We start from the raw sequence: 27971 nt of genomic DNA on the forward strand, positions 1-27971 counted from the left end.
CTGTCCCCCTGCAGCCCATGGAGGAAGGATGGTGGGGTGCAGAGATTCCACCTGCAGCCCATGAAGGACCCCATGCCGGAGCAGGTGGATGCCCAAAGGAGGCTGTGACCCCGTGGGAAGCCCACGCTGGAGCAAGTTCCTGGCAGGACCTGTGGTCCCATGGAGAGAGGAACCCACGCCAGAGCAGGTTTGCTGGCAGGACTTGTGACCCCACGGAAGGGACCCACACTGGAGCAGTTGGTGAAGAACTGCAGCCCATGGGAAGGACTCACGTTGGAGAAGTTGGTGGAGGACTGTCTCCTGTAAGAGGGACCCCATGTTGGAGCAGGGGAGGAGTGTGAGGAGTCCTCCCCCTGAGGAGGAAGGAGCAGCAGAGACAACGTGTGATGAACTGACTGCACCCCCCATTCTCCATCCCCCTGTGCCACTGTGGGGGGCGGGGAGGAGGAGGTAGGAATCGGGAGTGAAGTTGAGCCCAGGAAGAAGGGAGGGGTGGGGAGAGGTGTTTTAGGATTTGGTTTTATTTCTCATTGCTCTACTCTGTTTTCTGGGTAATAAATGAGATTAATTTTTTTCTCAGTTGATTCTGTTTTGCCCATGACAGTAATTAGTGAATGATCTCTCCCTGTCCTTATCTTGACCCATGAGCCTTTTGTTATATTTTTCTCTCCCCTGTGCAGCTGAGGAGGTCAGTGATAGAGTGGCTCTGGTGGGCACCTGGCCTCCAGCCAGGGTCAACCCACCATAGCTTTGCTGAATTACTTTGGGAACACTCCTAAAAGCCCAGCTGATATATGAAAACATGCTATTGTGTGAGCTTTTTAAAAAACATACACTGTCTGGCTGTGGCTGCACCTCCTCCTGATCCCTTAGTTTTACAGTTCGGCTACTCATTAATCTGTTGCAATGGCTTTCTGTGAACGGTGACCAAGGACACAGTAAGGACTGTGCTGATGAGAAAACAAAAATCAGTAAGCCAGCAAGAAGTGCTGCGAGAAGGTGCACGTTTCTTACCATGTGCAAAAAGAAGAGTCTGGCCTGAGGCTTCCTGTGGAAAAAGGCTAACAGAGTCCTCAGATGGTGACATGTCTCCCATCTGGGGGATGGCAGACATCATGGTATTCATCCATACAGTCTGCTCTGCTCTTTTGAAACTATGGTCCTCTCCCCATCCCCCAAGACTCTTCATAGAATCATAGAATCATTTAGGTTGGAAGAGACATTTAAGATCAAGTCCAACCATTACCCTAGCACTGCCAAGTCCACCACTAAACCATGTGCCTAAGGACCACATCTACACATCTTTTAAATACCTCCAGGGATGGTGACTCAACCACTTCCCTGGGCAGCCTGTTCCAATGTCTGACCACCCTTTCAGTGAAGAAATTTTTCCTAATATCCAATCTAAACCTCCCCCAGCACAACTTGAGCCCATTTCCTCTTGTCCTATCTCTTGTTACTTGGGAGCACAGACCAACACCCACTGGGCTACAACCTCCTTTCAGGTAGCTGTGGAGAGCACTAAGGTCTCCCTTCAGCCTTCTTTCCTCCAGGCTAAACCACCCCAGTTCCCTCAGCTGCTCCTCATCAGACTTGTGCTCTAGATCCCTCAACAGCTTCCTTGCCCTTCTTTGGACATGCTCCAGCACCTCAGTGTCTTGTAGTGAGGGGCCCAAAACTGAACACAGGACTCGAGGTGCGGCCTCACCAGTGCCCAGTACAGGGGGACGATCGCTTCCCTACTCCTGCTGGCCACCCTGTGTCTGATACAAGCCAGGACACTGCTGGCCTTCTTCACCTCCTGGGCACACTGCTGGCTCATATTCAGCTGGCTGTAGACCAACACCCCAGGTCCTTTTCCTCCAGGCAGCTTTCCAGCCACTCTGCCCCAAGCCTGTAGCGTTGCCTGGGGTTGTTGTGACCCAAGTGTAGGAGCCAGCACTGAGCCTTGTTGAACCTCATACAGCTGGCCTCAGCCCCTCGATCCAGCCTGTCCAGATCCCTCTGTAGAGCCTTCCTGCCCTCAAGCAGATCAACACTCCCTCCCCACTCGCTGCCATCTGCAAGCTTACTGAGGGTGCACTCCATCCCCTCGTCCAGATCACTAATAAGAATACTAAAGAGAACTGGCCCCAGTACGGAGCCCCGGGGAACACCACTTGTGACTGGCCACCAGTTGGGTTTAACTCCATTCACCACAACTCCGGGCTCAGCCATCCAATCAGTTTTTTACACAGCAAAGCTTACACCTGTCCAAGCCATGAGCACACAATTTCTTCAGGAGAATGCTGTGGGAAAGAGTGTCAAAGGCTTTACTAAAGTCCAGGTAGACATCCACAGCCCATCCCTCATCCACTAAGCAGGTCACCTTATCATAGAAGAAGATCAGGTTAGTCAAGCAGGACCTGACTTTCATAAACCCATGCTGACTGGGCCCGATCACCTGGCTGTCCTGTATGTGCCACATGACGGCACTCAAGGTGATCTGCTCTGTGACCTTCCCTGGCACCGAGGTCAGACTGACAGGCCTGTAGTTCCCCAGATGCTCCTTCAGGCCCTTCTTGTGGATGGGCATCACATTTGCTAACCTTCAGTCAGATGGGACCTCCCCAGTTAACCAGGACTGCTGATAAATGATGGAAAGTGGCTTGGTGAGCACTTCCACCAGCTCCCTCAGTACCCTTGAGTGGATCCCACCCTTCCCATGGACTTGTGTGTGTCTAAGTGGTGTAGCAGGTCACTAACCATTTCCCCTTAGGTTATGGGGGCTTCATTCTGCTCTCCGTCCCTATCTTTCAGCTCAGGGGGCTGGCTATCTCAAAACCAACTGGCCTTACTGTTAAAGACTGAGGCAGAGACAACATTAAGTACCTCAGCCTTTTCCTCATCCTTTGTCACTATGTTTGCCTCCACATCCAATAAAGGACGGAGATTCTCCTTAGCCCTCCTTTTGTTGTTTATGTATTTATAGAACATTTTTAATTGTCTTTTACAGCAGTAGCCAGATTAACCTGGCCCTTCTAATTTTCTCCCTGCATAACCCTATGACATCCTTGTAGTCCTCTTGAGTTGCCTGCCCCTTCTTCCAAAGGCCATAAACTCTCCTTTTTTTCCTGAGTTCCAGCCAAAGCTCTCTGTTCAGCCAGGCCAGTCTTCTTCCCCGCCGGCTCATCTTTCAGCACATGGGGATGGCTGGCTCCTGCACCTTTAAGATTTCCTTCCTGAAGAGTGTCCAGCCTTTCTGGACTCCTCTGCCCTTCAGGACTGCATCCCAAGGGATTCTGCCCACCAGTCTCCTAAATAGGCCAAGGTCTGCCCTCCAGAAGTCCAAGGTGACAGTTCTGCTGACCTCCCACCTTACTTCTCCAAGAATCAAAAACTCGATCATTTTGTGATCGCTATGCCCAAGATGGCCTCCAACCACCCTGTGTTGTACAGTGTATTACAGTGCAATAACATATTTTTGCTTTATAGAGCTGTGGTGATAATTAGTATCTCTTGCTGCTTCTTGAGAGCATAGAGCTACAGATGCCACAGAAATTTCACCTGCTAAGATAATCTCAAAGTTCATAGGGAAACTAATTTCATAAATGTATTGATTTATGATAATGCTGCAGATAAGTTATGACTGTTCGCAGTATAGCAGATACTACATGTTGTGCTTACAAACCTTCTGAACTGTATAGTCTTTTGTGGCACATCTTAGAGGAACGTCAGATAAGCCCTGTGTTGGCCAAGCTCACACATGGATACTATGACTCTAACTGCGTGGATTTTATCTAGATGGAAGTAACAAATGATTTCTCCTGCAAATTGCTTACAAAATATATTATTTGGTTATACAAAATTGGCCAGTTTAACTTGTATTCTCCCTCAAGAAGTTGCTTGAACACAGGCTTGTTACCACCTTGCTCTGAACCTCTTTTCCCACCAGCCAGCCAGCAGAGACTTCATGCTGCAATCCTGACACATCAGTTGGGAAAGACCACACATATGGATCGCAACTGCACCCAGCTAGAGGAAAATCTGCTCCCCAGCTCCCTGCACACCCTATATACCCATACATCTCTGACCTGAGAGTGGAGTCATGGCTAAAGACCTCAGAGCAGAAGGCTGGGTACCTCTGGGAAAGTGTAGGCAATACCACTATCACAGAGGATACATTGTCATGTCAAGTTGAAAATTTGTGAGGTTAAAAGATTGGTAGTGTAACTCAAAATGTCAACACAATAATAATGTATATAAAAACCCTTCTAAATTCTCCCAGTAAGGCCTTCAAGGTAGAAGACACATTCTATGTACTCTGCGTCAAAATACATCCAAAACAACCTGACTTACCTTCATGTAATGTGCTGACAGTTCTACAAAGCCTCAGGAGCTGAGACCTAGTGACTCACACTTCCTAGAAAAACTTGTATCAGAATGAACTATTTGTAGTCCAGTCTATTCCTTAACAGTTATCTTTCTCCCTTCTTTCTTCTAAAGTTCCCATCCCTTTTCTGTATCGGTCTCTTCTCTGATCCCTGTATGTTTCCTTTCCCCTCAAAACTCCCTGATCTCTTTAAATGCACATCAAAGTCCATGAAGTGGCTTTTTTTAAGGGAATGGACCCAAGGCCATCTGGAAACCATCTCCTTTGGCCAGAGCAGGTACCTCCACTGGGAACACTGGGCAGTGGATCCTGTCTGCAGCCTGTGCAGGAGTAGGTGGCACAGTCTTTAGGCAGAAGGTGGCAACAGAAAGGACTGCACACGGGGCCAGTGAAAACACGGGCCACCTTGCATAACTATGTTGCAGAAGCTGCTTTATTTGCATTGCTCTGCCAGATTGCTCAAGATGCCTGGGCATGAGGCGCACAGCAGCCCTGGCATGCAGGGAAACTACAGTGCCCTCCCTTTATGACACGCTCGCACAGGCTCTCAGGCTCAACGCTTTGCTCCTACTTGCCAGAAAATATTTACCTGATCCCTAGACCCCATCCTCTCCCCTTTTAGGGCAGTTCACTATGAGAAGTTTTCATTATGCTTATCTACGTATTGTATTCCTTCTTACGCAATTAAAATATATAATTCCTTTACGAGCTTTTTATCTCGCTTTGTCCAACTGAATATGTGGCACTAACATTCCCTCTCCAGTGACTTATTATCCTCAGCAGATCCCAGTGACATGTAGCAGCAGAGGCAGAAGAGAAAGAACACATTGGAGTTGCTAATGGCTGGTGATCTAGCAGGCACAAGAAGTTAGGAGCAGCAAACAAGGCCCGTTCATGCAACTCCAAGTCATCTTTACTTGGGAACTGCAACTTGGGCAAAGGACAGGAAACATTGACTGTGCTCAGCAGATTGTACCCACAGCTGCAAAGACTGATGTCCAAAGGATTAGGTACACAAAACACTGCAGATACTCATTAGTATGCAGCTATGGAGCAACAGGTAAGATTCAGAGCCAGCATGCAGGGCAGGTAAAATCAAACCTGTTCAAACAGTTTAGGGATCGTATCTGAAGATTACACAAATGTGCATAACAAGGCAATGGAGATGAATTAAGTACACATGGGATGATGACATACAGTTTTGTGAGAACACAAAGACTTCACAAATAAACACCAATACCTTCCCAGAACACACAGGAAATAAGTCAATTGCTCACAGGACAATGCCTTATTCATTTTAGTAAGCTGAAGAGCAAAAGCCAAAGGTGGAAGCTGCAAATTAGCTAAACATCTGTTCTGAAAGTTTGTGGGTTTAGAGCAAGTATTAAAAGAATTTGAAGAGGAAAATAATATCCAAGGAGATAAATGAATCAAGTATGAACACTTCTTTTTAAAATAATGCCTTTTATCTTCCTTTTAGGTCTCTGAAAAACCACAGCCAAGCGATAAACAAGAACAAAGCACATCTTACGCTACTTGAAGTAAAAATGGAGCAAAAGGGAATGAGTACAAATCAACACTTTTATTATGTACTGGCTTTAGGAGTGGCAGTAACAGATGCTGTTGTTCCAGCTAACAGAGCCACCTTCTTGGAACAAAGACAATTAAGCTATACATTTCAAAGAAGGGCCGAAGTTTAGTCAACCTTAGATTTGGAAGTCATACTGAAGTCCATCTCTACCTTTCAGAGTAACTTATCACAAGAAGAATGTGTGCTTACTCAAAGCTTATTTTAAAATCCCCCTGCAGAGTAAATGCATATTTTCCAATAACATGAACCAACACCAGTAACAGTGTGGTGAACCTATGATCTTCAGTGTGATTACCTAACGAGCTGCATGTTGGATCTACAACATATCGAAGAGACACTGGAACTCTTCAAAATTCTCTGACCTTATCCTCAAGCTCTAAGGATTTTAGGAATGCCACCTTCAAGATCTACTTTTCAAACAGGTAAATGCATTGTTAATTCACGCAAGCCACCTAAATCTGCCCAGCATGCAGACTCTTCCCCTAGAAGTTCTAGGACAGCACTCGCACTGAGGTACCACCTTATTGATTCAAACCAGATTAACCTCCAAATGTGTTGTTCCAGCCATCTACATCATTGCAAAGTGTGCATCAGCAGTGTGACAGTACCCATAAAACAATACATGTTTACGTCATTATCCATCTACTGATTTTCAGCTAACTATGCAATTAAATAGTTGATACCTGATCTTTCTCAAAGCTTCCAACAGGTTATTAAGCAGTTTCAGAACAGGGACTGATTTCAGTAGGTAACAATATTCCAAAGGCAAGCCTGACAGGCCTAGGCTGCACTTCAGGGTATTTTCTTTTTCAGTTCCTTGGCTCTGGGGCGCAAAGAGCAGACACAGCCAGTCTCCCAGCTGCAACTGGCAGCCAAACTGCCCCAAGACTGCCCCGAGCTGAGGTGCTGACGTGGGTTTTTGGAATAATCCCACAGCGTGGATCCCCTCAGCCAGCTACACCCCTGTGCAGCATGCCTGCTGGCACTGCAAAGAACACCATCAGTAGCCAACTTCTTGACTGAAAGCCCCTAAGATGGGGGGATTCAGAGAGGCTCTTTTCCATGCAGATCATTCAGATGCCCTCTGTCCTGGTTTTTGGCTGGGATAGTTAATTTTCACAAGAAGCTGGGAGGGGACACAGCCAGGACAGGTGACCCAAACTAGCCAAAGGGGTATTCCATACCATATGATGTCATGCTCAGTATATAACTGGGGAGAAGCTGGCTGGGGAGGAGGGGCTGCTGCTTGGGGACAGGCTGGGCATCGGGTTGGCAGTGAGCAAATTGCATTGTCTATCATTCGCTTTGTATATTCTAAATTTGTTGTTGCCATTTCCCTCTCCCTTTGCTGTCCCAGTAAAGTGTCCTTATCCCAACCCACAAGTTTTACCTTTTTCTTCCGATTCTCCTCCCCACCCCACCAGGGGAGAGGAGTGAGCAAGCAGCCACGTGGTGCTCAGCTGCCGGTGGCCACGACACCCTCCTGCAGAGTCAAGTTTAGAATCAAACACAATTGCTCCATAACCAAACACAGGGTCAATGAGCATATATGACATAGGATGGGAGTCTATGTGGAAACCAAAGATAAATTGACCTGAATCCAAGGAAATGACAAGTAGGGGGCTAGTACACTAACCTGCAATAGGGCCGTGCTCGGGAAATTGCCACAACACAGATGCAGATGAACGCTGCTGGAGTCCCAGACTTCAGAAATCTGGTAGATCTGTCACGTCCCACCCATAACCAGGGGGGCTGAGTATCAGTGGGAAGGGAACGAGACAACAGATTTACTTATGGCACCTTGCTGTGACCTCAACGCTGCATGCTGCTAAAGGAAAGTTTGCCCATTTCAGCCAGGTTTGACTTTCTGCCATACCCTCTTTGTATTTCCTGCTTCTGAGTCTTTCTTTTCAGGTTCATTGAGCCATACCTTCTTTATTGCCTTTCTAATGTTTTATCAGACAGGTGTAAAGATCTCTGGATGTCTTCTGCTGTTTAGCAGCTGCTCAGGATTGCTCAGTAATAGTTCTGGTAATACCTGAAACTTTACAAAGCTCAGTGATGAAAATCAGAGCTTTCCTAAGGAGAGTAAGGATGCCTGATGGTGAAACACAGTGATCATATTCTTCTAGAGCTTCTGTGCAGCCTTTCTTTTTAATGTTCTGTCCTCCATCTCCTTGGTGGCCAGGGAAAAAAATGACTGAAAGTCAACAAAGACTGAACAACAAAAAAAAATTGACTTAACAAAGTCGACAAAGACTGAACAAAAAAAATTCAAATTACACTTCAGAAAAAAACTTTCTCTGGGTACGGATAGCAAAAAAGGTAGATTGCTTGGAGATGGTGTGGCACCATCATCTTGGAGGTCTGTAAGACTGGTTAGACAAGCATGCCAGAGCTGATCTTCCCTGGGGGCAACAGGGAGAAGCAGAGAACTTCCCAGCCTATCTTTCTATAGTTTTGTTAACTTTTTACAGCTGAAGCTGGATTCAAAGAAGGATCTTGCTTTAAGAAATGCATGAGAGCACTAAATGTAAATATTTATTTATGTTATCAGAAACTAATTTCTTGGGTTTTTCCTACTATAAAACAGGACAGCAATTCATCTCTGCTTCCAGTGCAATGCTTCAGTGGTTGACGCCTGAAATATGCAGGTGTGTCCATCTTGAAAATCTTGAGATCAATACAGCCAGGCCTGTAGACTGCAAACAAGGAATAAATATGCTCTCTTAAATAACATGCCACAAGCTAGAACACCAGGGTGCCAACCAGGGCTATAACTTACTTACATACGTAAATCCAAAATGCAAAAAAATTAAAAGTATAGAGCTCTGTTGGCTTTTCTTTCCAATCCCACCTCACCTTTTCTGTGTGCATCACTGTACAAGGGGAGGTGGAGGAAGCTTTATGCCCACCACCAGCATATCTTTGGATCAAAGAATGCAATACTGGTTGTCAGGTATCAGTAAGATAAACAGGTGGAAAGAAAAACCTCAGAGAAGCAAAGCAGTTTACTGCCTGATTTTAGCCTGAAATAAGAACCAAGAGCGGCACTTAATCACTGAATAAACATTCCTACTTGTTAAATAATCATACCTGGCTTTATTGAACATAGTAAATCCATTCCTGAAAGGAGTGATAAAATCATGGACAGCTAGGAGGAAGCAGGTTCACAATCGACAGTAAGAACTGATAGTAATAATAATGAAAAGGTCCATATCTTATCCAATTTTATGGCAGCCCCCCCCCTCCACACACCCCCTGGAGATACACGAAGACAGAAAGATCAAAGACTTTTCTCTAATTGGCTTTGATCCACCATTTCTGTTTGTTTTGTCATTATTTACTTGCAGTTGCTGTTTATTGTCCCAGACTGTTCTGCTTGTAAACTGATTTTAGCTAGCAACTGCCACAAATGTGATCAGAAACAGAGATGGTATTTCTCTTGCCTGAAGAATATCTGGCACTGAGAAAGTTATCTTTGTATCTCCACGATACAATCCTGAATGCTCCTTTCTGTATTGCTACAGGGCTGGGTTGGGAATTCTAGGAATAGGGACAACAAAGTGAGTCATGGTTTTACATTACTGTAGATCTTTATGTAGGTCATAATCCTCTGAACTGCATAGGAAATTGCACAGGACTGCTACCAGGACTGTAGCTAAAGCTGCTCACTCTATTTTATTAAATCAAAAAGTTGGATGCCACTTTGGAACAGATATCGTGTCTCTCCAGCTTTGACTAGAAGTCTTTCAAAAGCACCTTCCCATGGACACAAAGATACTCCCTCCAGAGAACCACTGCTTTAAGAAACACTAACAAATGTCAAACCCAAAGGAAATTGGTGGAATTGCTCACCAACCCAGACTTCTTTCAATTATCTTTCACCAAGACTTTTACCAATAACTCCCAAAGCATTTCCAGCCAGCCTTTTATTTCAAGATTTCAGTTGCTGTTTGACCCAAAGTTCAAACAAATCTGTACTGCTCTGCTGTATCTGCTCCATCTTTCTCAACTTCTGAGTTCTAGCTGGCTGCAAAAGCTAATGTACGTTTAAAACGTAATCGTCCAGCTCAGTTTTACACTTCTACAGAACATCTTAGTGGTTTTCTTACACAGATGAGCATTGTTCTGAGTTTCCCCTAGGCATCCACTTAGCTTATGTGCCAAATCTTTCTTGCTTTTCTCGAGACTTAGGCTTTTGAAAATACAACTTCACATTGAGCACAGACTACTGGAGAGTGGTTCAAGGTAAAGATGGTATAGATAAGTGACATGTGGAGGTAGGTAAGAATAAGTTTAAAGAGGAACTTAAGATCCTCCATTATGTCTAAACTGGTGGGCTCAGCTGCAATTTCAACCTCAATTAACATCTGGAAAATGTTTTTTTCATAAGGCAACAAAATGCATGCCCACAAGAGTATTCCTTTAAAAATGAAAAATCATCTTAGTATTTTTCTAGCTCTACAGTGGATGAAATATGGATCAACTCTGGGGAAAGTGTGAAAAGGCAAAATGTCAGAATTACTGGCAGATTCTGATACCTTAATAGTACTTCACCCTTTCACCTTCCACTGAAGTTGACAGGCTCAGCTGAACGAGGGAACCGTACAGCACCCAAATCTCACAGAACACATAACTGGCAACTAACGCTACTGCCCTTCGCCCGACTCCATCCATGCTCCCTTTCTCCTTTTAGATACGTCATCACCTCTTTAACACTTAACACACCATGAATTGTTGTCTTGTAGCATCAGTAGTAGTACCTCTTCATAGGCATCCTAGTCACAGAATTAATTAACCTATCCCTCAGCTTTGTAAAAAACGAAAGTTTTCTCAAATGATCCCTTTCATAGATTTACCAAAGAAAGTTAAGCTCCTTGTACTGCATCTCAGGAAAATGCTGCTCCAGAACCTCACTTTCCTTTGCTGTATTTGGATAAAGACAATATTGCATTATGTGAGATCTATTTGCTTAACTTGCTTTCATAGCCACTACTTGTAAATCCCAAGCAATCGTAAAAAGCTGCAGTACGCTGGAAAAAACAAGGTTTGCAGCTTGCACTCTGTTCTGTAGGTAGATAGTTGTGGTCCATTTTCTTGTCATAGTTTACTCGAAAATGAACGGAACAGCAGTATGAAAGACTTCTAGCTTGCAGTCCCTCCCACATCCTTTGAATTTCTTAAAATCCTCCTTCCAACAATGCCCTGCTGTCTTTCTCATGTGGCAAAGATACAGGTATTTTCTGTTAACTCTCTCGTGCTCCTTCCCCGTCCATAGATACAGAGGATTCATGAGGAAGTAGATCCACAACTTCATGCCAATCCTGTTGGCTTTATTTTAAAATAATTGATAAAAGTGCTTTCAAAACCAAAATATACATCTTAACACTTCCCCCATAGGTCCTGGTACCTTGTCTCCCCATGTGTGACAACTCAAAATCAGCTTGTGCTTCATGCTACCTCTACGTCTTCACGACAACAGCCTCTTGCCTACATGGGCCTTGCAACAAAGCAAATGGTAACAGACCATTTTGGGCTGCAGGATCAGAAGCTTGCAGTTGCATGGACCCTCTCCCAGAGCTTCTGCTATCAGCTGCCTTCTCTTGTTGAAAAGACTCAATAGTATCTTAGCCTAGAAGTTATCCAAACATTTGTCATAACGACAAAGAGTCACCAGTCACACTCCTCTTTTCTTTCTCCAAGTGTAAAAAAACCTCCCCACACTTCTTCCATTTTTTGCTTTTCTCCAACTTCTTGTGGACAATGCCATATATTCCCACTTCTGGTGAGTAAAAAAAAAAAAAAAAAAAAAAGTGTGCCCCATTTTTCTGCAAAAGATCTTAAAATCACAACAAGAAACTTTAATTTATTGTTGACCTCAGAGCCAAAGCTTTTATCCTCTTTGTTCCCAAGATGGCTTGCAAAACCAACAAAAAATTAAAGGACTTGTAGTCACTCATAGGTACAATGTCCTAAAATAGCTCAGTCTGGAGATCACAAACTAATGGACTGCTGTGCCTCCCCGGTAGGACCAAAAGTACTGATTCTGGTGCACCCTCACAGGGAGAGAAAATTCATCTTCGATTGTTGTGCTTTCTGGAATATGAGCAGTGGTGAGGACCTAAGAGACTGCGAAACAGAGACACACAAAATATCCTGTGACTTAATGTCTGAGTCTATATAATAATGCTTGTAAACTTGGAGGATTTCTAAGGAGACCTGAAAAGTGTACTGGATTTGCAACCTCAGAGTAGCAGGAATCTTACTTCTGTGGGCAAAGCACCACTGGAGACATCTCTGGCAATAACCAGTGGCCACGTCACAATGTAGATGTCTAGATTTTCTTTGCATTGCTAGAGTCAAACAGCAGTCACATGACTACATTTAAGATCCTTACTGGTCAATGCCTGAAAATGCATTTTTACACTTCCACATTTAACCCCATTAACCCTACTTGATGATGACAATTTCACTTGTTCATCTATGTAGCACTGCACTTGTACCGTAGGAAAAAAATATCCCTAAAATCTTGTCCAAAAGTGTGAATTTTCTGGAACACAGAACCTCAAGGTCAGGTGATTTTTACAGCTGTGTGCATAGCCATTTTTTTCTGTGTCCACATTCAAATATTAATTCGCAACAGAAATCGGTTATTTCTGGTTATGAATATTCTTCTCATGTTAAAGAGGAAGAGTGCTAAAAACATAAAGGATGAACTGGAGGTACACAAGCTCTTCCCTCTGCTAATGACAGGCAAAAGACATGGCTGTGCTGCTGCCATGGCACGGCTCAGAAGCGTCAACAAGAGCGGTTCTGGAATGTTCCCGCATCACCAGCTTTGTGCTGCCACAGCTCCTCAGCAGAGCAGACAAGCTGGGCTGCTGCTCACTCAGCTGAAGACCCCTACCCAAGGACAGATGTGAATCCCTGCTACAGGGTGAACGTTACCTCCTGCAACTAGCAAAAACCTGCCACTGACCTAGGATCCTGCCAAGAAGGAGGTCCTTTACTACTCTGCTTCTCAGGTAGTTAGACCTTTCTGTCCATTACACCACCACTTAGACACTTTCCAGGTGTAAATAGATAGAGAACTGGTGAAAAAACAATAAACGATGTAAGTTACATTTTTTCTCAAGAGTCTGTTAACACAGTCAGTTATAAGACTACTGTAAATAACTGCTGTACACATCCTTCGTATGGAAACAGGAAGCCTTTAAGTATTTTTGAATACTGCTATGATAATCAACGTCTTGGGTGTGATTATTCTGTCAAACATCCAATTGTTTGTGGTATCACTGCGTTTAATTTTACTGATCTAAATATTAACAAATGTCGTGAGTTGCTATTTTGGTAAAGTAACACCCCTAAAATCTCCCAAACATATTGTACCAGCAATGATTGTTGGTTAAATAACTAGTTGAGATTCTAGACGTATGTTTCAGAAGACAGTTTAGATTAACAAAGAAAATCCACTAAACAACTTAGTAAAGAAGAGAACCCTCCCACATGAACTTCATTTTTAAAAACTTCAGTTAGATATAGATAGTCCTTTATAGGTAACCAACACAAAAACGTAAGTAGGATTATGTAGAAAATCAGAAGCCCCAGAAAAAAGAAAGCAGTTTCTGCTCCTACAAGTTACTTTATACACTATTTTGAGTACTTGAGCATTTAATCTTAGGCATTTGGAGAGAATATTTTATGGTAAGTACTACACATTTAAAAAAATTATAGGGCTTTGGAAAAGCTAGTCTCCCAGTTAATATTTTTTTTAACTGAAGTTATAAAAGTTAGCTGAGAAATACAAATGTTATCAGGATGTTACAAAAATTAGACATTTTCATTATTTCAATTATTCAATCAATCCACTACAACCTAAATCAGAAGATGTGTATTTTTACTTTTGATATCAGGAGATATAGGTATTTTAAATTCGAAAAAACAAAGATGAGCTTGCCATAAGCTACAAACCATTTCTATAAACTGTGGTGTCCACCCTGCCTCCTCGCGCACTGAAATGTGATGATTCGCAGGCGACACACACTGACCTTGCCTTGGCTGGTTTGTCAGGATGACCTTAATGCAAGACCTTCAACTCTGGAATTTATACTTTTTGTTTTCAGATGGGCAAGCCTCACATCTGTGAGGTCATGTTGATCTTCTGTGCACATTGCATAATCTGTTGGTTCTCTCGAGTTCTTCCCCCCAGTCAGATGTAGTTATGGAATAATTTTTTGCTTAAAAAGATGTCCTGTCCTTTCCCAACCCTCTTCTCCCCATATAGTCCATATAACATGCTGCTTCCTGATCCCAACAGATAACTGACAAATGCTTATTCCGTTCTCAGCCCATCCAGGCTCTTAGAGCCAGTAGCTCTTACAAGTGAATTTCTTATGTTTGATGAACTTGATTCCAGATCATCACAAAATAGATAGGCTAAACCCTCTGTGCGACATTTGCAAGGTGCCTTCAATAAATCACCATTCTTAGGATGTTCCCAGTCTTAAGTGTTATGGTACTGAGTGTTGGAGGCAAAGAACACTGTGAACATTAGTGACCGCTACTGTAGGAAAGGAGAAAAAATGAACAAGTTAATGGTAATAACAGCTACTAATCTATTACTCAACCTCTAAACCCAAAATCTAGAACAGATACCAAGTATTAAGGGACATCGGACTGCCTCTCTGCATACACAACCCTTAGTAAAGATAGAAACCAAAAGGGCCTGGACATCTCCTTTGCTATCATCACTTGTCCCTGCACTTCCTGTCACAAGTCAGAAAGCAATCCACTCCCCCTCCTTCAATATACCCTGTTACTACAAAAAGGTGTCTCAGATATGCACTGCAATACATGGCTGAGCTCTGGAGCAGAAACTGCAAGGAAATAAAAGCAGCTGGAAAGTGCCCACCAGCAGCATCAGTTGCCCAAGGTAACTACTTAGTAGTGGAGCAGTAGATAGCTTGCTTCCACCCTCCCTTGCTTAGAGCTTCTTGAAATTGTATATGGAAGAGGTAAAAATAACAAGAAAAACAGTTATTGAAGTTTCCACTACCTTTCGGTCTAGGTGAGTTCATGTTCTTTACTTCACCTCCAGCGTTTGGCCTCAGGCGATCACCAGAAGAGCCAACCTGCTCTGCAGAAAGACGCTCTGCAAGAGAATAAGAAAGGTTACACAACAAATACCAATTTCAAGTCAGTGTATGAACCTCAGTTCAACTACAACATGTGGAAGTGCAGTCGGTGTTACTCTCAGCCTAGCTGCTCAGGGGAAAAGTACTACTTCTCCAGGAATATTCCCCATCCCAGGACGGTCTGTCACATGCCAGGTAAGAGTTGTTGAGGGACCACACAGTTAGCCTTGACAACTGCCCTGGCAAGCACGAAAATAAATGTGAGTGTAATGTGATTTTTTTGAAAGTAATGTGGGTTCTAAAACTGCTCCTGTTTCCTCTTTCTGTCTAAGAGAAGCATTTCACCAAAAAAAGCTGTTACCTTCATTTCAATCCACTAAGCATCTTTACCTGTCCTCAGCAATGAATAATCTTAGGTTGGTAACATAAAGGTTAGCAGCACTAAATTCTTTAAAAGGTACAACTAAAGCTCTTTTACCAAGATAACTGTCTGGGATTTCTTTTAAGCTAAAATAATTTCTTCCTCTCCTTCAATGCTCACAAGTGTACTGTAAGTGCCAGAGACAGGTTGTCACAATTTTTTTCTCTATTTCACTCTCACCTAAATAATTCTTGTAGCTTTCCAGAAACAACATATTACACAATGCAGCATTTACTAAGAGTAACCTGGTGGTCTAAAAACACGGTGCTGCCCTGCTGTATGCTAGATCTAGCTTTGATTACTCTGCCTCCACCTGAAGGCAATACAGTCAAAATCAGTGTGCCAACTTCATCAGCAGAAGAAATAGTACTTCTAGGGGTAGGCTTTTGTTTCAGGATCTGGCCCTGTATGTTTGCACAAAGACATCTTTCTGGCAGCGGCTGAAAGAAAATTGCTGATACATGGCCAGATTTACACTGCAAAAGGCACAGAAGGGTCATGAAGGGAAAAAAAATCTCTGCCGAGTTCCCTGGGGTCTGTTAGAATAAGTAGATATTGCAGATAAAACTGAATTTCTCGCATCTCAGAAGGGATGCCTTTTAAGGTACAAAGCAAGACTCCTTCTTTCAGATTGACCATCCAGCATACAATGTACATAATTCCGTGTGTCTGTGTGTGCATATATATATATATAAAATCTACCTAAAGTAAAAATATAGGACACATAAAAATAAAGTATGTATTTGTGTGTGTATCACTCTCTTTTTCTAGAACATGGTAAAAAAAAGCTGATCACAGCCAGCAAAGACCAAATCTTACATGGCTTAGCTAGATTAATTTGGTGTATATCTTTGTACTCTCAGCAGAGTAATGTTTACCTGCAATTACTTTCTGCTTAATATTTGTCTTAGATACTAAACAGAATCAAGGTTCTGCAAATCCTCATCAACTACTTAATAGCATTGCTTCTTTGCCATGTTAAATCCAGTTTGATTTACGTTAATGATAAAAAAAGTGGTTGTCTATTAAATTCCTTTTACTCTGGCTAAGAAAGGAGGATTCTAGTTCTTCATTAAATGGTGTGACTCTATTGAAAACCACAAGCTTTTTAAGAGAGGTGGAAGAATGATAGAGCCTGGAGAAGAGAAGGCTCCCGGGAGACCTTATCAGTCTTCCAGTACCTGAAGGGGGCCTACAGGAAAGCTGGAGAGGGGCTGTTTACAAGGGCATGGAGTGATAGGATGAGGGATAATGGCTTTAAGCTGAAGGGGGGTAGACTTAGATTAGGTATAAGGAAAAAATTCTTTACTGTGAGGGTGGTGAGGCACTGGAACAGGTTGCCCAGAGAAGTTGTGGATGCCCCATCCCTGGAAGTGTTCAAGGCCAGGTTGGATGGGGCTTTGGGCAACCTGGTCTAGCGGAGAGTGCCTCTGCCCACGGCAGGGGGGGTTGGAACTACATGATCTTTAAGGTCCCTTCCAACCCAAACCATTCTATGAGTCTATGATCCTATGATACTTATCTCCTGACTGGCATTGCTAAATGAGTGTGCTTCACCCTACCTGGCCACTCTCCAGATTTTATCTGGAACATCATGACTGTTCAGGTAGCAGCTGACCACACTGTCCTCTGTAACAGGCTGTTTACAGCGCTCTGCCACCTGTATGCCAAGTTTATTCACTCTTTTCACACCATTCCATAAGCCCTGTATTACTACCTACGAATTTCAGCTTTGATACCTCTGTTTTCCATTCTTCCAGCACAGGCTCTCCTTGAAAATCACCTGCTAACTTAACTGTGCATATTTATTGTAGCAAAGACTGCATCCTTTGTTTTTTTTGCACAGGATTAAACAATGCTCCAGTCTGTGTTGTAAGAAGCAGCTTTTCAAGAGAACATGCATCTGCTGGCAACACAGGCATCCCCAAGCAAGAAGCTGATCAAGAACATGTGCTAACTGGGAAAGCCACAAGGAACACATCTGCCAACTGCTACCTTCCAAAGCTCGAGAGCTTCATGCAAAGGGAGATAAGCACTTCACAGTCCGTGACACGTGAGTTGGGGTACCAAACTGCTATGTTGTAGAGCAGCAGGAGGGGAACCTGAGCAAGGTCTCAGCCAGGGCACCGTGTCATCACAGTTCAGGTCCAGGTAAAGGAAACATAGGGCAATGAACATACATTTAAAAGGCAAGTATTTCTTCCCTTCTACATGTGTTAGTCACCACATCTTACAAGATTTCTCCTCTCTTGCATCTTTATAGCTTCTTATATGCTCACTAGACATCTAATAATTTCACAAGTATCAGCAACTATTCCATCCATAAGCAACATGCTGCAGGAGCGGTTACACAGCACCATAAGCATACATCTATGAAATATGCTTTCCAGGATTCTCTTCAGTATTGTTAGGCATCCCAGCAAATAATTGCATTAATGTAATGTGAGGTAGTAAAAGCAAACAAAAAGGGAAGGAAATATACTCCCTTAGAGATATTTAAAATATGGCTTGTGCATTTCTGTAATTAAAAATGCCTCCCCCCCTTACTCCCATATAACATAAGGCCTATCTTATGGCCTTTATTTTTCAAGTTGAGAAAACACTCTGCCTGTTGATTTCCAGAAGGACGTGCAGATGTTCCTAAAAGGATTCAAAATAACCCTGCTTCATCTGAAAAGGTAAAGGAAAAAAAAGACATAGTTCTTTATTTTGGCTCACTATTTCTCACTTCTCAACACTGTAACTTGAATTGACAGTCTCAGACTGCTAGGGAGGACATCACAGAACCAGAAGGAGGGATGGGAGGATCCCATGTGTAGAACACGAGAGCTTGGAAGGGAGATGGTATCAACTAGGGTGATAACTAAGCTATAACTTTATCACTTTCAGCTCTTTCATGTCATTGTGCTTTGCTAGCAAGAAAAATGGTCAAACCCAATGAAGATGGCAATAAAATTCACTTTGTTTCAAACCACTGGGGGAAAAACTGGTCACAGTATACAACAAGCAAGCACAGGAAAATGCCTCCTCCCCTCACAACACAAAGATTCTTTAGATTACTTACTGCCAACAGTTTTACTTTTGCTGGAACGGAACGCTGGGATTTAGATCCAACTTTGCAGCTGTGTTCCAGCAAAAGATTCTTTTTGCAATAACTCTTTAGTCTCAAGCTGCAGGCTATCTAATTACTCACCTCCTCTATTGCAACTGTACAAGAGCTGAGGGCTAAGTTAGTATTCCATTACAAACGGTATCACAAGGAGGACTGCTTACTCTTGAGAAAAAGGGAATGCAAGTGTTCCTGCACTGGTACGGGACAGCAGAGGGCACTACGAATACGTTTTGCAGTAAAGATGCTAAAAATAAGGATTCACCTTTCTCCTGACTTTTCTATTTTAACTGAGGGGGTGGGGTCTCGCTAAGTGTTGCTCTTTGGTTCCTCAGTTGGGTATAGTAAAGACATGCTTTATTTTTACTGTTCACTTATACATGCAGAACACAATTCTTGGAACTCTATTTACTGTGATTTGGTTGCAAAATAACGACATAATGGCCAGATACTGCCATATAGCCACACTCAGTAAACTACTGTTCCTTAATAGCTGTTAGTTGCATTTTGCCTTTCCTCTGCACTTACAAACAGAACCTTCTGCCAATCACGTTTTGATTCCTGGGCTTTTAATAGACTGGTGAAGCCTGTGCATAGAGAAATGTAGTAGCTCAGCCGTACGCTACAAACCCATGATGGAAAAGCAAATAGACCACAGAGGTCCAGATTTAATCCTTTCCTCATCTGATTTCCACCCATAGTTATCCAGCATCACTTTCATTCTCATACCAAACTCCATCTCTTTCCAGAACACAGAGCTATTCCAAAAAGATATTTCAAAGCAAAACATGGTGAGCAATTCTACTCATTTTCTTCAGCAAAAGGGAAAAATCCAGTGTTATGCATTATGCCATAGGTATCGGTTATTATTCTTGATGACTGTGTATTAGAAACTGTAACAATTAACCAATACAATTAACCTATAGGTGGTCATATTCAACCAATTAACAGTTTTAGATGTGGTTTCTGCTGCACACCCTAGCTGGGAACCAGCGTTAGCCATGTATTTCACATTGCCTTTAATTGCTGCTTAAATGGAGTCAAGCTATTCCTTTACACATTGTTTTCTATTTTGGAAAAGCTTTTGAAAAAACGATTCCAAGCCTCTGCACAACCTGCAAATAGACAGGGAATCCAAGCCGCGCCTCTCACCCAGCCTTCCTCTCCATTCGCCAACTTGCATTACAGTCCTTGCATCCAGGAGAACTTGAGCTGCCTGGATCGAGGTATAAAGGTAAGATGTGAGTGCTACAGTGTATGGCTTCCTATGATATTACATATTTTTATTTCTCTTGAGGGTAGTGTGGGACTTTATTGGTCAGATTCCCCCCACACCCCCCAGTGTGGAGTCTACTGACTTCTGTATTTAGCATTTAATCTTGAGTTGCTTTCACCTAACTGGAAGTTGCTATCAGCAATCACTGGACAAGCAATGTAGCTAGCACATGGGCTGAAACTTTTTCTCTAAAAAACAGCCTGCAAATATTACATGTCACATGCAAGGGGCTTTACGTACAGGGCACTCTCTCAACATCACCTTTTGCAGCCTGGTGTCCTTAGCTCACTGTCCTGGTTTCGGCTGGGATAGAGTTAATTTTCTTCCTAGCAGCTGGTATAGTGCTGTGTTTTGGATTTAGTATGAGAATAATGTTGATCACACACTGATGTTTTAGTTGAAGCTAACTAGTGCTTACACTAAGTCAAGGACTTTTCGGCTTCTCACACCCTGCTAGTGAGAAGGCAGGAGGTGCACAAGAAGCTGGGAGGGGGCACAGCCAGGACAGCTGACCCAAACTGGCCAAAGAGATACTCCCTATCATATGATGTCATGCTCAGCATATAAGTTAGGGGGAGTCAGCTGGGGAGGTGATTGCTGACTGACTGGGCATTAGTTGGTGGGTGGTGAGCAATTGCTTTTCATTTGCATCACTTGTTTTTCTTGGGGTTTATGTCTTTCTCTTTTTGTTATTTCGCTTTTTCACTTTTACCCTTCTGATTCTCTCCTGCATCCCACTGGGGAAGGAGTGAGGGGCTATGCAGTGCTTAGTTGCCAGCTGGGGTTAAACCACAACACTCACATGGCCGCACACTGTGGCAAAACTGATGGGACATCTTAGATTGGGCTATTTGCTCAGCTGTAAAACTGCACACTCATGCAGTTAGAGCTCAAATAAAACACATGCACAAACTGTCATGAGTCACCTCTTCCTTCATGGTAGCTATCCTGTACATCTTCCAGGTGCTGGAAAAACTCAGCAAAATTTTGAGGACAGATTCGCTTACCGAGATCCAAAAATGGTTCACAAGGGCAAGTAAGAAAGGTAACAAACATGTGCACCTACATCCCTTTCTGAAAAGCACGCGCTCTTGCACATTTGCGTAAAACCCTGAAACTCTCGTAGACCTGAACTGAGTGGGGTTGCTGAGGTGGAAGGGATAGGATTCAGTGAAGTACGCTTGCCCAGCCGTGGCTGTGCCAAGCAGTAAGGTGACAGCACGCAGAAATCAGTCACTCAGACCTCAGCACACTCGGGTTTGGTGCAGGGTGGGAAAACGTGCTCTCCCAGTGGAGCTCTGGGCTGTTAAGGGCTAGGGGAAAGCAGAAAGCAAACAAAATGTCTCCCCCTTTTGTCCTTAAGCCCCTGGAAAATTAGGTAAGGGAACTCCTGAATTCACCCCTAAACATCCAGATCAGCAAGTGGGAACTTCAATAAAATTTCTGCTACCTTCACATTTCAGAGAAAGACTTCGTGTCCAATCTGATTTACTCAGAACTGACTGACAAAGGTGGGCTGAACTCTAAGGAAGGTACGGCAGAGAATGTGAATATCCAGAGTTTGCTAAAGCCCCTCCCTTGTCTTCAGAGAGGTCCAGAAGGGGAAATTAATCGGTCCAGGTAAAATCTGCAGTGAGATTGCTACGATTAGGGATAAGCTAAACCTCAGAACCAGAAACTTTTGTTTTCTCCTGTGAAAAATGCAACTTTGTGATTGAAGTTTATCATGCACAGCTTGAATCAAAAATGCTCCTAAGTACAAACCACCCCACGCTCTTTGACACAAATTTAGTTATTACAGGAACAGCACAAAGTTTAGGGGGCACTTGAAACCCCTTTGAGAAAAACCTCCTTCATATTGCAGTGCACAGTTTATACTGGTTGTAAAGTTAGCTATTCTTTCTTTTTTACTCAGGTCTTCAGCTGAAGACTCAGGGACAAGTCAAAACATGAAACAGGGTAAGAATAGAAATTATAAATGTTAAGACACCACATGTCTAGGATGCTACTCACCAAATAGCACAGGGACCGTGAATGTTCAGAAGCTCTAACTTCTGTCTTCGCAGCAGGACTCCAATTCAGTGACAATATCAGAAATTACATTTAAAGCCTGAATTTAAATTCTCTAAGACCTAGGTACTCAAGACACTCTATTTTGCCATCACTCAAATGGTTTCTCTTGATACGACGTTCATGTACATCTTCTAACTGGTGCAACTCAGAAATACAGCAACGTATTATAAGTACAGGCTAAGGGATAAAGGGATTGAGAGCAGCCCTGCAGAGAAGGACTTGGGGGGTGTTGGCGGATGAAAAATTGGACATGAGCTGTCAACGTGAGCTCGCAGCCCAGAAAGCCAACTGTATCCTGTGCTGCACAAAAACAAGTATGGCCAGCAGGTCGAGGGAAGTAATTCTGCCCCTTGGTGCTGGTGAGACCGCACCTGGAGTACTGCGTCCAGCTCTGGGGTCCTCAGCACAGGAAAGACATAGACCTGTTAGAGCAGGTCCAGAAGAGGGCCACAAGAATGATCAGAGGGCTGGAGCACCTCTCCTATGAAGACAGGTTGAGAGAGTTGGGGTTGTTCAGCCTGGAGAAGAAAAGGCTCCGGGCAGACCTTATTGCAGCCTTCCCATACTTAAAGGGGGCTTGTAAGAAAGATGGGGACAGATTTTTTAGTAGGACAATAGAACAAGGGGTAATGTTTTTGAACTAAAAGAGGATAGATTCAGACTAGATATAAGGCAAAAAAAATTATGATGAGTTGATAAAACATTGGAATAGATTGCCCAGAGAGGTTGTGGATGCCCCATCCCTGGAACATTCAAGGTCAGGTTGCATGGGGCTTTGGGCAACCCGCTCTAGTTGAAGATATCCCTGCTCACTGCAGGGGGGTTGGCCTAGATGACCTTTAAAGGTCCCTTCCAATCCAAACCATTCTGTGATTCTATGATTCAAGGTGAGGGACACATATACAACTGTATCTGCCTCTTGCTAGAAAAGACAACCACAAGAGGTACTGTTTTCATCTCTTCACTAAAATCTGCTCCAGTAAGTTACATGTAAGCTGAAACACCTTCTGCCAATTGAACTTCAGGATTTGCCCTCACCTAACACATCTGCCTCACTCTTTGCAGGCTAAATCAGGCTTTCTCAGACTTTTTCAGCTACCAAAGCCCACTTTTGCATCCTCTCCCGGGGCAGGGCAAGCCAACAATACTGGCACTCCCAGGGAACACCACTATCACCTGTTTGTGCCCCTTCTGAAGCACACAGAGGCAACAAAAGTTAGTCCCAGAGTATGTTATCATTTTAACAAAGCCATTCACACCAGCTCTAATGCTACCAGGACTTACTATTGTTTGTAATTTTACTGGAAGAGTGGGTGAAGAGTACTCTTACAAAAGAAACCTCCAAAGCAACAATCTCTGCTTTTCAAAATGGTGTCCAGGGAGGCTTCTTTGCTAAACAGTGGCTGTGCTTTTATACTCTCAGCTGCGTATAGAACAAAGCCAAACCAGTCTAAGATAATCTTAAGCCTAGCTTGGTAATAAACAGCTTGCTTTTTCAAAATCTTTTCCAGAAAGAGAGAAAGAATGTCTATTGCTCTCAAACGCTGAGAATAGAGGTCCAGCACAAGCAGACACACTGTTCCCAGGGAAGAACCGCAACTGAGAAAGCACTATGGAAACAAGAGACCATCCTGCCTTCCCACTCTATCAGAAGTCCCACCTGTGCCACAGCCACCCCCAAACAACTGATATTCCCTTTCCTGTGGAGGCCCCCCTATTCAGAGCTATTGAAGCATCTCCCAGTCACCTTCACATACAGAAATATGAAATTTTAGCACTTATAAAGATATCTGTTCAGACTACCTGCTAAAATAATTTTATGCTCATTATATTTAGTCCTCAAGCGATTCAACCAAACCATGCTGCATAGGTACATGAGAAGTGAGCTAAATTAAAAAAAAAGGACAGAGGCAATACTTTTTGGCATCAGATTCATCTTTTTGCATGACTCAGCCAGGCCTGCACAGAGAGCTCTTGCACGCAAACCTGACCCTACAGTCACAGACGTAATGGGGTAAGAAGAGGGAGGCACACACACATTGTCTGCAGAGATACACTGGGGAAGCCCTAGGCACTGGGGGGAAAAAAAAAGCCTGATTTTCAAAATGTGGCGTGCAGAATGATTGCAGATGTCTGCCTCACAGCAAGCTAGAATTTGCTTCCATAGCTCTCATTATTAGCAGAGAAGCATCACAAATTGTAGTATCCAATGGGGGGCATGGGAGACGGATGGGATGACACCAAACACACGTTAAAGCCTCCATGCAAACCTCAAGCCATTGAAACAGAGGCCAACAATGACAGCAATGTATCTGGCCCTTTTTCAGGCCTTGTGAGTGAACTGTGAAACCAGAATTGGGGGTTATTTGTTTTAAACACACCTCTGTCAATTTATTCTCACAAAACCAAAGAAAGGTGATAAATAGACCCTACTTCCATTTATCTTCCAGAGCAAGATTACTCAGTGCAGACAGGCTCATTCAAAACATCTGGCTGTTTGAGGGGTGTGGTGGGTTGACCCTGGCTGGAGGCCAGGTGCTCACCAGAGCTGCTCTATCACTCCCCCTCCTTAACTAGACAGGGGAGAAAAGGTATAACCAAACACTCGTGGGTCGAGATAAGGACAAGGAGAGATGACTCGCCAATTATTGTCATGGGCAAAACAGACTGAACGTAAAGAGAAAAAAAATCATCTAATTTATTACCAAGCAAAACAGAGTGGAGGAATGAGAAATAAAATCAAATCTTAAAACACCTCCCCCCACCCCTCCCATCTTCCTGGGCTCAACCTCACTCCTGGTTTCTACCTACTCCTCCATCAGTGGCACAGGGGAATGGGGGTTACGGTCAGTTCATCACACGTTGTTTCTGCCACTTCTTCCTCAGCGGGAGGACTCCTCACATTCTTCCCCTGCTCTGGCGTGGGGTCCCTCTCACAGGAGACAGTCCTCCACCAACTTCTCCAACATGAGTCCTTCCCACGGGCTACAGTTCTTCACCAACTGCTCCAGTGTGGGTCCCTTCCATGGGGTCACAAATCCTGCCAGCAAACCTGCTCCAGCATGGGTTCCTCTCTCCATGGGACCACAGGTCCTGCCAGGAACTTGCTGCAGCGTGGGCTTCCCACGGGGTCACAGCCTCCTTCAGGTGCCTCCACCTGCTCTGGCATGGGGTCCTCCATGGGCTGCAGGTGGAATCTCTGCACCCCACCATCCTTCCTCCATGGGCTGCAGGGGCACAGCCTGCTTCACCATGGCCTTCACCACGGGCTGCAGGGGGATCTCTGCTCTGACACCTGGAGCACCTCCTCCCCCTCCTTCTTCACTGACCTTGGTGTCTACAAAGTTTCTCACATCTTCTCCCTCCTCTCTCTCACTGCAAAAGCTCTAACTTGTTTTTTCCCTTCTTAAATATGTTATCACAGAGGCACTGATTGGCTCAGCCTTGGCCAGCGGCGGGTCCATCTTGGAGCCGGCTGGCATTGGCTCTATCAGACACAGGGGAAGCTTCTAGCAGCTTCTTGCAAAAGACACCCCTGTAGTCCCTCCCGCTACCAAAACCTTGTCACACAAACCCAATACAAGGGGGAAGGAGAGAAATCCTGTTAGCACAGCGTTAAGGAAAGAGGAGTTTAACTCGGAGCAGAGCTCAGTGTACTCTTTCCAAGAGTCCCTGCCTTCACTTCAGATCATATCTACCGTAGTAAAAACTACCACCTCCATTGCCATTCCGGCTGCAGGAGAGGAGTATGCTAAGACCAAGGGGACAACCTCAGCTCTGCTTTCCCTTGGTGCTCACTTACTGCTGCACAAGTCCAGCCATGCTAGAGCACTGGAGGAAGCAGGCTGGTAAGCATGAACTAACCTGTAGGCCCAGATCAATGAAGAGAGTATTTGTGAATGGCTGGCAGAAAGCCAGTCACTTGGAGCAGTCATTACTCAGGTCCACTTGCCAACTCAGACCACAGATGCAGAAACTCATTTGTACAAAATTATTTAAATGGGTATCAGTTTCCCAGATATGTAATTTCTATACAGCTGTCCAAGAATATGAGTCTGCAGGCCATGGTAAATGGGAGCAGAGCTCTGAGCAGGAGCAGAGCTGGCAGTTCTTTGAAATTTCTCTTATGTCTTAGGTGTAAACACTACAAAGTCAGCTGGAAACCAAACTGGAAACTAAGTGAACTGGAAACCAAACAGCAGGGTTGAGTGACCACACTCTGACTGAGCTGTGATAATGACTTATTGAATGGGCCAGATACTTGACCAAATGCTTTTGGGCCATACTTAGATTGCCTTAATTTCACATAAATGTCTGTCCTGAGTGTCTCTTAACAGCTGTCTCTCAGCATCATGCTGCGTTAGCTGAGCCTGAACAACTTAATTATGTCTCAGAGGCCCACTACTAAACAGAATCAAAATGAAAGCAACCATGTTAACATAGTCTTTCAACAACATGGTTACATTTCCTCCATGAAGCTGACAGGTTACTTAGCAAACATGTTAGAGCCCGATGGGTGATAGTTTGCAAGGACAGTTACAATCAATTGCATCTTTTCAGTCATTGCCCTTCCCAAACCATGTTACTGTATTTGCTAGATGTCTGAAAACAAAGCTCCCTCAAGGGGACTTCACCCATCCTAGTTGTAAAGGAAGAACAAAGTTATGTTCAATGTGTAAATCTCAAGATCAAAGTTAAAATAGTTTATGTTGGGAAATGTCTCAGATACATAGTAACCTGTCAATCCAGCCTGAACTTTGCCATTTCCCAATAAAAATGTTGCCCAGTCAACTTTTCATCCTAAGTGTAAGTTGTGCATGGGACCTCCAACGCCTTCCTTAATCATACAATCATAGAATACCGGGTTGGAAGGGACATCAAGGATCATCTGGTCCAATCTTTCTTGGCAAAAGCTCTGTCTAGACAAAAGCACCATCTAGACAAGATGGCCCAGCACCCTGTCCAGCTGAATCTTCAAAGTGTCCAATATTGGGAAATCCACCACTTCCCTGGGGAGACTATTCCAATGGCTGATTGTTCTCATTGTGAAAAAACTCTCTCTTGTAAAATTTTCCTCCTGTAATCTTGATCCCACTTGCCTGCTTTATCAGTGACGTGGATTCTCTAGCACGAGAAGCTGAAGCAGATTCTTACGTCAGGGTGCAGCAGGGATGGAGAAAGTCTTAAGGCTACTCTGGTGAGGCAGCTGCATTTCTATGTCCTCTAATAAAATTAGATGCCTCATCCTCTGAACTATCACTTGTCCCTACCCCCAACAGCTGGGAGTCTGCAGTCCTTAGGATCTGTCTGCTGTTACTGAGAAGGTTCAGATAGTACACCAACTTAAATGGTCATCCATCCATGTCAAGTATTTCTAAATGCTTTGTGAAGTGCTCAGGTTGCAAACCAATACTCCTCTGGAAGTATTTATTTCTGTTCTTCTTCAGAAAGGTTGCCCTGTCACTGCAGATCTGGCCCATTCGATAAATATGTAAAATCTTCGCACTGTGCAGTGAACACAGAAATAAGTATGAGTTATACACTTTATAGTGATAACTAAATATGGGCAAGTTTTCAGAGCTTTCAGAAAAAAACCAAAGATCTGAGCTCAGGTAGCTGTGCCACCATTTAAAACAATTTCATTAAGCAGTTAAGAAAAATAATAAAATGGATTAGAATAACATTGACTATTATCAAATCTATAACTTATTCACTGTCGGCAAGTAAAGTAACACTTTAGTTCTGGCAACAGCAGGAAGCCAGGAGAAAAACACTAACAGCGTCCTCCACAGAAAATAAATCATGTCACACACCTGGACTGCACAATTTAATCAGAGTGAACTGTCTTCCCCAACCAGCCCCCCCCCCCCCCCAGTTTTATATTACATGACAGGAAAAAATACGTAACAGATATTCCCTGCATCAAGATAAGAAGAGATTAAAAATACTCCTCCCTGAGGACTTCTGCATAGCTGCAGCCTGCTGCCTGAAA

The 27971-nt window shown here is 43.7% G+C and overlaps 2 protein-coding genes across 4 annotated transcripts in view; one reads left to right on the forward strand and one right to left on the reverse strand.

Annotated features, from left to right (window-relative positions):
• Positions 1–5935: 5935 nt before the first annotated feature.
• The window catches only part of TRMT10A (tRNA methyltransferase 10A), a 36057-nt gene continuing 14021 nt past the window's right edge, over positions 5936–27971 (reverse strand). For all 3 annotated transcript variants that reach the window (XM_054823290.1, XM_054823292.1, XM_054823291.1), the window contains 2 exons: positions 15022–15117; positions 5936–8665 (listed from right to left, as the gene is read on the reverse strand). In XM_054823290.1, coding sequence (XP_054679265.1) covers positions 8517–8665; positions 15022–15117 — 245 coding nt within the window. In that variant the 3' untranslated portion in view covers positions 5936–8516. The remainder of the gene's footprint in view (positions 8666–15021; positions 15118–27971) is intronic.
• C4H4orf17 (chromosome 4 C4orf17 homolog) lies at positions 12844–23893 on the forward strand. Its single transcript, XM_054823295.1, has 9 exons — positions 12844–12991; positions 15064–15295; positions 17368–17574; positions 18144–18199; positions 19712–19864; positions 20870–20951; positions 21370–21526; positions 21822–21865; positions 23491–23893. The coding sequence occupies exons 2-9, from the start codon at positions 15193–15195 to the stop codon at positions 23580–23582; spliced, it is 894 nt and encodes a 297-aa protein (XP_054679270.1). The 5' UTR covers positions 12844–12991; positions 15064–15192; the 3' UTR covers positions 23583–23893.

This window comes from Grus americana, chromosome 4 (assembly GCF_028858705.1).
Source record: "Grus americana isolate bGruAme1 chromosome 4, bGruAme1.mat, whole genome shotgun sequence".
NCBI lineage: Eukaryota > Metazoa > Chordata > Aves > Gruiformes > Gruidae > Grus > Grus americana.

Excerpts from the sequence above, each read along its gene's own strand:
- C4H4orf17 (XM_054823295.1), top strand. The coding sequence starts at position 15,193 with ATGTGGAAGTGCAGTCGGTGTTACTCTCAGCCTAGCTGCTCAGGGGAA. Across the intron at positions 19,865-20,869 it reads GCCTGGATCGAGGTATAAAG|GTGCTGGAAAAACTCAGCAA; the intron begins GTAAGATGTGAG and ends TACATCTTCCAG. Across the intron at positions 21,866-23,490 it reads AAGTCAAAACATGAAACAGG|AAAGAGAGAAAGAATGTCTA; the intron begins GTAAGAATAGAA and ends AATCTTTTCCAG.